Consider the following 11,595-nt stretch of genomic DNA (forward strand, 5'->3'; position numbering starts at 1 on the left):
TTGCTCTAACATACTGTCTTATATCTTTGCATTGCACTGAAGAAAAAAGTAAAATGTTACATTTTTATTTAGGTGAACTGTTCTTTTAATGTGGCAAAATGCTTTACTGCACTGTTTTGCATGTTTTAAAATCTCTGCAATAGTTCCCAGACTACCAGGTTCTTGTGTGCACTTAAACAGGTTTGTCATTGAGTTTTTGATTGATTACCTGAGATGAGAGTGAAACGAAGCCTCCCTTTCCTTTTTTTCGTCCTTGTGGAGACGATTAGGTTTGGCGCCGTCTGCTTTTTATTTATGGAGATGCTGGAGGCCCTATAGTCGCTGCTGTTTGCAGGAGCCTATTAAACCTGGTCCCCGCTATCGCTCGTCTCGTTCAGATGTTCCACGTGCTGTTTTCTGTCTGCAAAGTTTCTAAATGTTTTTCTTTATTCCCAGAAACGCCCAGTGCCTTCCGACCATCCTGAAAGTCAGACACCGAAAAAACAACGAATATTAGACCAGAACATGCCCTTGCAGTCTCCTTCCAATGGACCTCTTAGCACCCCAACAGGCCGTAGCTCCTCTGGCCACGGACACACAAGTTTGCAAAGCAAAACCGAGTTTGGGAGAGGTACCAATAATGCTCAGCAGAGCCCAAATGCCATATACCAGCGGCATAAACTCTGCGAGTCTAACAGCGTCCCCAAACCAGAGCGATCGGAATCAGCACAGCAGTCACCCCCCAGCCCCAAACGCCCACAAATCAGAACTGAATCAGAAATCTGCACTGACCAGCAGCTAGCGAACGGCCAGCACAAAAAGAAGAAGTCCAAGAAGCATAAAGAAAAGGAAAGGGAGCGCTTAAAACCGTGGGTTGAGACCAGCCCAGATTTAAAGCAGAACCAGGAAAATATTAATGGTGAGGAATGGCTTAGATCATCTTTAATGATCGTGTATTTATTTCACAAAATGTGTTGCTTTCAAAAGCACAGATTGTACACATGATCTGTGTTTATGCTATGTGTGTTGTTGTAGGGCATTTACCAGGCAAAGCCTATGTACAGTAGTTTTAGTTGTTTTACAGCGTATATGTTATGTCACCTTAAGATAATCATTACACAAACAAAACATTCTGCGTTGCTCATAAAAGTACTTGTATGGAAAGAAAACGCCCTGTCTCTGTTTCGTCACGGTGTGTGTGAAAGTCATCATCTCGCTGAAACAGAAGTGGCTTCTGATAGACACTTTCATTTCAAGTGAAATGATGGCAGGACAGGTTAGGGCTCGCCAAGCAATTCAGGAAATGTTCCCGTGCCGTGCGCAAGTGCACGGACGCAGGCGGGCGAGGCTGTCTGAGCCCTTCCCAGCGCCGTGGTGGATGATTAACTCGCTAACAGCTGTGTGACCCTCAGGAAGACGCGTGGAGCCCGATTTAACCCTCCGCTCCATCTTTATGTCTGCAATCTGCACTTCTTATCTCAGAATTTGATAAATGACTCCATCAACCTGTGCAGCATGGATCTTTGATACATTTGCATAGCATGATTAAATAAATCCTTTCCATTCTTGTTTGTTCACGCGTAGAGCACCAGAGGCCCAACACACCTGTCACCCGTGCCTCACCTGAGGAGCTGCCTGACTATTTATTGTGAGTGAAAACAGATCATACAGAACATTTAATTTATTTTGATGCTCTTGGCTTTTGTGGAGTATTTTAAGTTATTAACCTATTTCATAATGTTGTTAAAAATGGATATTTGGTTACATTAAATATATATAAACGCTGCAATGGTACAGAACATGCTAAACTCTAATGACAATACCGCTCATTTATTGTGATCTTTGGTGCCATCTACTGTTTTTTTAAGGTATTTTACCAAGTGACCAGTTTTTTTAACAACATTATTTTGTTACTTTAGGAAATACAACACTGTTACGGACTCCGAGCAGCGACAGAGATACTCAGAGGATTTCTGTGCGGAATATGACGAGTACATAGACCTTCATGAGCGCATAGGAAAAGTTACTCAGATGTTTGTTCAGCTGGGATCTAAGATAAAGACGCTTTCACCTGGGACACAGGAATATAAGGTACGTTAAAAGCCACAATACACTTTTTTTGTGTGACATAGTGTAAGTGATATGTTTTAAGAGTTATTTATGGAATGTGTGAGTGGTTCACAGGATCATGGCTTAGCAAATGTTATGTAACACATTACGTAATTCTGTGCTGTGATTTGTTTTTTTCTTGCGTGTCCTAGTTTAAAATATTTTATTTTGTTTTTACGTTAGGTAATGGAAGAGCAAATCATGGAGAAGTATAGAAAGTATAAGAAGGTAAGAACATCTTGATGTCATATTGTGTAAAAAAATGTGCATCACATTTAGCATTTAGGGACCTCTAAACTAGGAATGGGTAAAAATATCACTTTTAGATCACCATGAAATTGAGATTTTCATGAAAGATAAGCTGTAGAAAGCCTCCCATCCAGCAGATGTCAGAGTTTCACACACTTTGTAGATGCAGTTGTCCATCTTTAAAGGGAGAGTTTACCAAAAAATGAAATTTCTGTCATTATTTACTCACAAAACTGTGTACATTTCTTGGTAATGTGAACACAAAAGAAGATATTTGGAAAAACAAACAGGTGTGGTACACCAATGACTACCATAGTAGTTTTTCTTCATACTATGGTAGTTAATGGTGCCCTAGAAATGTTTGGTTACAAGCTTACTTCCAAATATCTTTCATTTTTACAGATTTTTGAGTAAATGATGACAGAATTTTCATTTTTTGGGGGAACTATCCCTTTAAATCTCTGAATGTTCACTGCTACAGTTAACAAAAACATTGAATCAGTATGCCGCGTTTGTTCTTTTAAATGAACACCGTGTTCACTTTTTTGTCTCTGCAGAAGTTCCCAGGTTACCGGGAAGAGAAAAAGCGCTGCGAGTATCTCCATCACAAACTGACACACATCAAAGATCTGATTCTGGGCTATGACCATACGCAGGCTCCTTCATAGAACCAGGCATTCATCTGTCCTCCTGCCCTGGCTGCTCACACGGACCAAAAGACTCCTCAGTGGAAAAAAAACGGGACTGGTTGTGGTACCTTGAGCATGAAACAGGCATTTCCCCTTATCTGCAAAAACTGTGGGTGATGGTCTGGAGTTGAGAAACCAAGCCCGAACTAAGGCCAAGACCTTCAACTAGTGACTTAAGCCCTTTAAAGTTCTTCTCTCTTTTTTCTTTCTTTGTGTGTGTACAAAAGTGTTGCATTGAAAGGAGTTTGGTTAGACACGAGACCCAACTTAAGCCAAAATATTTTCCCTTCCATTCAACTGTCCATTTTAACTTAAGCCCTGATCTCTGACCTTCGGGCTGCTTTTATGGTACAATCATGAACCCTGGACACTGAGAAATGATTATCTTTACTGTGTTTGCTGTCTTCTGCGAGAGCTTAAGCACAGTTTCTATTTTGATATTGTACTGAATGTATATTTGTAAACTTGTAAGATCTTGACTTCTATAATAGAGGGTTTAATCACTGGATAGAATAAGGGAAGCCTGGAATTTTCAAGACTCTGGGATAATCCTACCAAACTCTGTAGAGTGCAAGGGTGCAATTTGTCTTATGGACGTCCATGTGAATGATGGTTTAAAGGTCCAACCTAAACAGCACCAGTCAATCTGTCAGCCTTCGTCTTTTCTGTGTAGCTGTATAAATCCAAATTTAATCTAGAAATCTTAAACCACTCGTGTAATGAAAGGAGCTTGAAGCATCAAAATGAAATAAAAAGACCTAATCTATTGCGACAAACGTAAAACAGTAGTCATATTCTCATGATAACTTTGTCCAGTGCTCAAACCACTACAGCACACTGTGTCTTAAAAATAATGATGGTGATAATTTATTCTTGTTATTATTAATGTTGTTGTTGTTATTCGGACACAAAACAGCAGAAACAATCATGTTTTAAAGCACATTTAGTTTATTTGTCATTTTTTTCCTTTAGTGTTTTTTAAAAAGAAAAAATGTATTAATTAATGAAAGAACATATTCATTACCTGTCGGAGGATATTTTACATGTTCGATTTATTGACATGGCGCTATTAGTTACATTTCTTGAAGTTCTAATAAGCTTTGAAGGCGACTTCAGGATTTCTTTGAACCCTAATATTTGTTTGGGTCATGTGAATGAACGTATACAGTATGTCTGATTTCCCTAAGTGTAGTACTTGTTGAATACATGGAAAATGTTGAACTTTGATGACCCAACACAAACACCAAACCTTCTAAATACGAAGTCTTTCCAAAGTCCCCGTGTCCATGTAATTCCTGTCCATCGGCTGACTTTGCCCATAGCCTCATGTACATAATGGAAGTATTAAGTCACTTTTGCGCTTTGACATTTCTCTTGTGGAGACTGCTGATCTGTTATTTATGTCACTAGTGTTAGTTCCTCTAATCCTTGATCCTGATTTGTAATCTGGCTGGAAAACTGATAGATTTGCCAAAATAGCATTGCTTTTTATATTGTTAACAGTTTGTTTCATTCTTTGATGGGGCAACTTCATGTATTGATGTAGATGCCTTAAATAAACTGGACCGAATTAACTTAACACAATTAATATATCTCCTGCCTTTTTTATTCTTCTCCTACACTGCTTTGTGTGTTTAGCACATCGTGTACCTGGTTTTACAGTCTAATTTACATAAATCCAGTTTAACCATTATGATAATTCAATTCAATTTTATTTATATAGCGCCTTTCACAATTTGCATTGTTCCAAAGCAGCTTTACAGGGGAAAAACGAAAAACCCAAGAAAGGGTAAAACACACTACATGGTGTGTTATATAATAAATCCAATTATTCTAGTAAATAATATCTAATGTCAGCATCTCCTGATGGTTTATTTAGCATATTATGCATGATAGTGAATGCTTGGCTGAAAAGATGCGTCTTTAATCTAGATTTAAATTGGGCGAGTGTGTCTGATCCTCGAATAATATCAGGAAGGCTATTCCAGAGTTTAGGTGCTACGTATGAGAAAGCTCGACCCCCCTCTGGTGGATTTAGATATTCTAGGTATTATCAAAAGTCCTGCATTTTGAGATCTTAGAGAGCGTGTTGGGTTGTAGTGTGATAGAAGATCTGTTAGGTAGGTAGGGGCTAAACCCTTTAAGGCTTTATAAGTGATTAAAAGAACTTTAAAGTCAATACGATACTTAATGGGTAGCCAGTGAAGGGTTGATAAAATTGGGGTTATGTGATCGTATTTTCTGGACCTGGTTAGAACTCTGGCAGCTGCGTTCTGAACTAACTGTAGTTTGTTTATTGATGATGCAGGACAACCACTAAGTAGCGTATTACAGTAGTCAAGTCTTGAGGTCATAAATGCATGAATAAGCTTCTCTGCATCAGCAACACACAGAATATTTCGTAACTTGGCAACATTTCTTAAGTGGAAAAAGGCTGTTTTTGTGACATTTGAGATGTGATTTCGAAATGACAGGTTGCTGTCTAATATAACGCCTAGATCTTTTACTGCATTTGTTGGAGTAACAGTACATCCTTCAACTTGCAGTTTATAATCAGAAATATTTGTTTTGCGTGTCTTTGGTCCGATAAGTAATATTTCTGTTTTATTAGAATTTAAAAGAAGGAAATTACAGGTCATCCAATGTTGTATATCTTTAATGCACTCTGCCAATTTGGATAGCTGGGGGAATCATCTGGTCTTGATGAGATATATAGCTGAGTATCATCTGCAATGGAAGCTAATTCCATGTTTTTTAATAATGTTTCCGAGGGGAAGCGTATATCGAGAACAGCACTGGTCCCAGAACCGATCCCTGAGGTAATCCATAATTTACTTGCGTTAGATTGGATGATTCCCCATTTAAATGGACAAATTGATGTCTGTCTGACAAGTAAGATCTAAACCACTGTAGTGCCTGTCCCTCAATACCGGTATAATTGTGTAAGCGATCTAGAAGTATGTTATGGTCTACGGTATCGAACGCAGCACTAAGGTCAAGCAGGACCAGGAGTGAGATGTTACCTTTATCTGATGCAATAAGCAGGTCGTTTGTGATTTTAACGAGCGCAGTTTCAGTGCTATGATGCGATCTAAAGCCTGACTGAAATTTTTCGTGCATGTTGTTATTTTGTAAGAAAGAGCACAACTGAGTGCACACTACTTTTTCTAGTATTTTAGACAGTTATGGGAGATTTGAAATCGGTCTATAGTTTCCAAGTTCATTTGGATCTAAGTTTGGTTTCTTGATTAGAGGCTTAATGACGGCCATTTTAAAGGGTCCTGGGACATGGCCTAGATTAATTGACGAGCTGATAATGTTATAAATGGGCTCAATTGCAACAGGTAGTAGCTTTTTTAATAATTTAGTTGGTATGGGGTCTAATAAGCAAGTTGTAGGTTTAGAAGTTGCGATAAGTTGAATTAAATCTTCCTGTTTTATAGGTGAAAAACGCTGGAGCCTTTGTTTTGGACCGATGGTTGGTGCTAATTCATAGGACAGATTTGGAGGTTGAGTTTTTACAATTTTGTCACGAATGTTTTCGATTTTCTCTGTAAAGAATTTCATGAATTCATTGCTACCGAGGTGCGGCGGAATAGCCAGGTCAGGTGGAGTCTGTTTATTTGTTAATTTAGCGACTGTGCTAAATAGAAACCTTGGATTGTTTTTGTTGGTTTCTATGAGGTTACGAAGGTGCTCAGCCTTTGCTGCTTTTAGTGCCTTTTTATAACAATTTGCACTCTCTTTCCACGCCATTTTAAAGACTTCTAATTGAGATTTTATCCATTTGCTCTCTAGTTGTTGCAACTCTTTTAAGGGTGCGAGTTGTGCTATTGTACCTTGGTGCAATATTTGTCTCATTAATCTTCGTAGTTCGTTGGTGCAACAGCTTCTAATGTATTAGAGAAAATAGTAGGCCTACCCAATTTCCTGGTCATGACATCGAGCGATTCTTTACTTATTGGTATGGTTATTAAAGGAGTCAGATCTGGCAAGCTCTTTGCGAAGCTATCTTTAGTAGCGGAGGTGATTGTTCTACCCTGTCGATAACGAGTGAAAGGGCTGATGGTGGGGTACACTCATTTAGGCCGAAATATTCATTTGGTTTAAGCCAGGTCTCGGTAAAACAGAGTATATCAAAACTGTTGTCCGTGATCATTTCATTTACAATTACTGCCTTTGAATTTAGTGATCTAATATTAAGTAGATCGAACTTTATAAATTGGTTTTGGTTGTTTATTACATTGTCTTCAGGTTTAATCACGATCAGATTTTTTCTCTGACTTTTGCCAAAAAAATTTCTTTGTGGTAATATTCGGGGGACACATATAGTCTCTATATATTTGTAAGCAGTAACATTTATAGCAGTCGAGGCGCGCATACTATGGTTTAAGTTTTGACTTACCTGAGGGAGATTTACCTGTGGGAGACACAGGTAAGAGTTCAAGTGATACCCATCTCATTTAGTTTGCAGGAACGAAAAATTGCAACATATTTTTTAAACATTGTTGTTATAATGTTCAACCTCTGTCCAATTTGTTAGATGTAAGAGTAGGCCTACTTTTTACATTTTCTAATGCCAAAAAAACTGTATTAGCTAATGCTGTTGAGTCCATTGATTTATACATTTTCAAATAATCTGAAAGGGTGAGGCATTTAATCTAGTAAACTCAGCTCAGATGACATTGTAATGATAGACAAGTGATGATAGATAAGTGAAAATACATAATAGTAATAAAAACTAAAACATTTTGAACAAGACATAACATTTTTAATTCACAGTTGAAGGTTAGAGCAGTTTGCGCAGACAAACAAAACTATAAAGAAAAGCAGTCTTCTGTCATGATAAACCAAAATTAAAAATCATTGAACGACAAAATCTGAACCCTAAAGTAAAATGCACATCACCTTTACTTTTCTGTAATATAGCTATGTAAATAACACATGATCTAACAGATTGAGGTAGAATATTCCACAGATGGCTCAAAACCTATAGAGGACTGTAAATGTTAAGCAAATGTTTAAGAAAGTTCAGCATCGGCTCCCAGTGCATGAAGAACACCTGTTACATGAAAAGATGTCAGTAAATTCATAACAAGAGCTAAATTTGTTCATCTACCATGATCGTTAATTTTATTCTTTTTTCAGTCAATTCCGAAGTGATATAATCTATATTAATATATGCAAAATACCAGTGCATTATTTCTCTTGGTCTTGATTTAATGAGAGATACATTAAGGCACTCTATTTAATGAAAGTGTATGCAGCATGGGTCAATGTGCACAATGCAAAATATCAAATATCCTTTACATGAATTCAAAGAAACATGTACTATTCCGATATCAAATTTTTAGCCAAATCTTAGATCCCTTTAGAACAGTCTGTGTTTGTTAACAGTAGTCTTAATCGCGCTACATGTGCATTCAAAACTGAACGTTACTCGTGTTACTCTAAAACATAAATTAGAAAACAAATTCCCTAAATCATGGCTTGATTTTAAGGTTGGGCCTCAGAACTGACAGTATGCCTAAAACAGAAGAAATAAGACCACAGAAACCGACCACCCCTGCATTTGACTGTAAAATACCAAGGCTGTCAAGAGGAATGAAAAGATCGCAAACGTTTTTAAGTGTATCGAGAGCCACAGATGGGTGACTTTTGAGGCTCTCGATCAGCAGAAAGAGGAAAGCATCGAGCTTAGGCACAATGACACACGCCACATCTGGGCTTTCGTTGAGATGCTGGTTGACTTTGTGCTGGTAGTGTCTATCCCGAGACCTCTGCACCATAAGCTGAGTGATGGCATAGACATCTCTGGTAAGATTCATGATCAAGGAGAGAAAATAGAAGCGAGTGGCATTCAGACTCCAGCGCTCCTTGTCGATGTCTCGTATGAGTCCAATACTTCTGGCCCAGAGTAGGTTGTCGCAGATGAAGTAGAGGGCACGGTTGAGGTTAGCCAAAGTGAGGCACAGGCGCAGCACGGGGTCAGAAATAAGAAGATTGCTTTTGACCGAGTGGACGGAGTTCACAGTGTTCCCGAGCCTGAGTACTGGAACAAATAGAAATTCTATTTTTTTTACAAATATAGAGGCATATCTCAATATATTTTGGGGAAAGAGCATTTAATCAAATAAGTGATTTTTGTTTTGTATCCCTTATGAAACATAACCATGTTTTTATTATAATAGCCTACAGGTAACCATGTTTTTGGGTGGGTTGATAGTGATTGTATTACCATCATTTTTCTACAAATAACTTGGTTAAACTGCAGTTGTGTTATTGTTTTATCTAAGTATTACAGTTAAACTATGGTTACTGTGGTAAAACCATGGTTGGTTTTCTTAAAGGACATCGTTGCTTTGTTTTGTGTGAGTGTTCAATCGTACGTTTTCGACCAGAGCTCATATTAGACTCCAAAGACTGCAGAATTTTCACCAGCTCTTTTCTTTTCGCTTCATTTCTCAGTAGGTATTTCGCCAAAGCACACGCATACTGGGTTGCCCTAAAAGAAAAACATTTCAAACGTAGATTTAAAGCAAATTATAATCCGATGTTATTTTAAGGGATGACATTGTTTGAAAGAGACACTAACCTGAATATGCGATCCCTCCCTTGACTTTGGTTAGTAAAGCTGATAAAAGTTTCCATTTCGGCAGCAACAGTTTAACAAAACAATACCGCCCAACACGTGATTATTGTAAATAATTCGGGAGTAAAATACTTAAATGAACCAAAACGGCTGCATATTCACAAATTAAAAATCCGGTTTAGTGTAAATGAATAAGTGGTCTGTCAGATCAACACGGACATGCGTGCGTGGCTACGCAACGTGAACGGGGTAAAGTTCACGCACGCATGCAACACACGGCGGAAACAAAGAACAAACTTCACATCCCGTTGTTAAATCATTTATTGTTTTAGTAATCCAGTTTTTATAAACTAGTATGAAAAGCTAACAATGGATAACGCAAACTTTGCGACATTTACATAATTATGACGAACTATTTTAAAGCAACTTGTATTGGTAAACTTACTCCCTTTTTCCGCGTTTAATAATGCTCTTATAAATGTTAATACATGATTGTTGTTTTAAAAACCTTTTCAAAAGGTCTATTATTTTTGCAACTGACTTTGTTTTAAATCGGATGTTTTTTACTGACGGACAGGCACGCTGTACTTCCTGATTCAACTGACCAATGACAGACTGGGGATTGATGAATGGATATAACTCGCAGGTTAGTCTTTCGTTAATGCTAAATGATACACGTGCACTTTTAATTTCACGTAAGTGTTTTTGTGCAACCTGAAGATATAGGGTTTACGGTTGAATTTACGACAGAATTTATATTCAGTCTGAATTATCATATTGGCCTTTGTTTTGTTTTCTCAGTAAATGGTGAATAAACCCACTAACATACACTGCTCAAAGTGAACACCTAAATCACACTACATTAGATCTCAATAAACAAAATATCCAGGTTAAATCTCTTCACTTACATATTTTGTATAACTTGTGAGAACAAAATAATGTGACAATGATCAATGAAAGCCAAAATTATAAACACATTCGGGGCAGGAATTACAGTAAAATCATTGTAAATAATGGAAATATTGGCTCATTCAACTTTTAAAGTTTTACCACAGTAACTCATAATTTTAGTCAGTAATGTGCATGGCCCTACGTGCCCGTATGAACTCCCCGCAAAGTCTGGGCGTACTCCTGGTCAGATGGCACATGGTCTCCTGTGAAATCTCCTCTCAGACCTGGATCAGAGCATAAGTGAGCTACTGGGCAGTCTATGGTGCTACTTAATGGCTTTGGATACATGAGATCCCAGATGTTCTCAACAAGATTTAGGTCTGGGGAACGTGAGGGGACAGTCAATGTCATCAATGCCTTCATCATCTAGAGACTCTGGCCACATAAGGTCGGGTATTATCATGCACCAGGAGGGCTCTGCACTGCACCAGCATAAGATCTGACTTAAAAGTTGAGGATTTCATCCCAATACTTCATAGCACTTGTGACCCTCTGAGAATGGTCCTCCCCAGACCACCCTTGTTGTTGCCTCTCCGGTGTACCTGTTGTCACTTTTATTTGCACCAAAACATGTGAAAATGGTTCACAATCACTAATGCTTACTTAACGGGTTGATTTATAGTCCTGAGGGTTAACAGACTTGGTGTTGAGCTGTGATGATCAGGTGTTCCCTTTATTTTTTTGAGCAGTGTATATTTTCTATAGCAGAAATTTGCCATAATATGCAGTAAATATGTAGTCCATATAAGATTTGTCTGTTACTAATTCTGTGCTACAAAGTGTAAAGGATATTAAATGAAGGTATTTTATCTTGGCACAGAATTCAGCTTTACAGTCATTTGCTCAAGGGAAGTTAGCAATGCAGTTACCGTTTGAGTTTAAGAATAATGTGTTCAGATACTTTTCTGTGCTTAGATCTACCAGTTCAGTAAGATGGATTATTGTCTGTCTGTTTACTGTAAAAGTTATTTCATATTTGTTTAGATAATACTCATGAAGAGGTATTTAAAGAAATCAATAATTATT

At 37.8% G+C, this 11,595-nt stretch overlaps 2 protein-coding genes across 2 annotated transcripts in view; one reads left to right on the plus strand and one right to left on the minus strand.

The window, feature by feature from the left end:
* Positions 1 to 4,612, plus strand: part of LOC306899369 (RNA polymerase II elongation factor ELL2) — a gene marked incomplete at its 5' end in the record, with an annotated part of 28,511 nt that extends 23,899 nt beyond the window's left edge. Inside the window, 5 exon segments of the mRNA XM_079465557.1 lie at positions 436 to 898; positions 1,564 to 1,627; positions 1,899 to 2,070; positions 2,272 to 2,316; positions 2,895 to 4,612. Coding sequence (XP_079321683.1) covers positions 436 to 898; positions 1,564 to 1,627; positions 1,899 to 2,070; positions 2,272 to 2,316; positions 2,895 to 3,005 — 855 coding nt within the window. The 3' untranslated portion in view covers positions 3,006 to 4,612.
* Positions 4,613 to 7,496: 2,884 nt separating this feature from the next.
* Positions 7,497 to 10,217, minus strand: pex11a (peroxisomal biogenesis factor 11 alpha). The gene is made up of 3 exons (XM_079465485.1): positions 9,622 to 10,217; positions 9,416 to 9,531; positions 7,497 to 9,078 (listed from the first exon to the last, which is right to left on the minus strand). The coding sequence occupies exons 1-3, from the start codon at positions 9,675 to 9,677 to the stop codon at positions 8,510 to 8,512; spliced, it is 741 nt and encodes a 246-aa protein (XP_079321611.1). The 5' UTR covers positions 9,678 to 10,217; the 3' UTR covers positions 7,497 to 8,509.
* Positions 10,218 to 11,595: the final 1,378 nt, after the last annotated feature.

The sequence above is a fragment of the Barbatula barbatula genome, assembly GCF_947034865.1.
Source record: "Barbatula barbatula genome assembly, chromosome: 10".
NCBI lineage: Eukaryota > Metazoa > Chordata > Actinopteri > Cypriniformes > Nemacheilidae > Barbatula > Barbatula barbatula.

Excerpts from the sequence above, each read along its gene's own strand:
- pex11a (XM_079465485.1), bottom strand. The coding sequence starts at position 9,677 with ATGGAAACTTTTATCAGCTTTACTAACCAAAGTCAAGGGAGGGATCGC. Across the intron at positions 9,532-9,621 it reads GGGAGGGATCGCATATTCAG|GGCAACCCAGTATGCGTGTG; the intron begins GTTAGTGTCTCT and ends TTTTTCTTTTAG. Across the intron at positions 9,079-9,415 it reads TATGAGCTCTGGTCGAAAAC|TACTCAGGCTCGGGAACACT; the intron begins GTACGATTGAAC and ends TATTTGTTCCAG.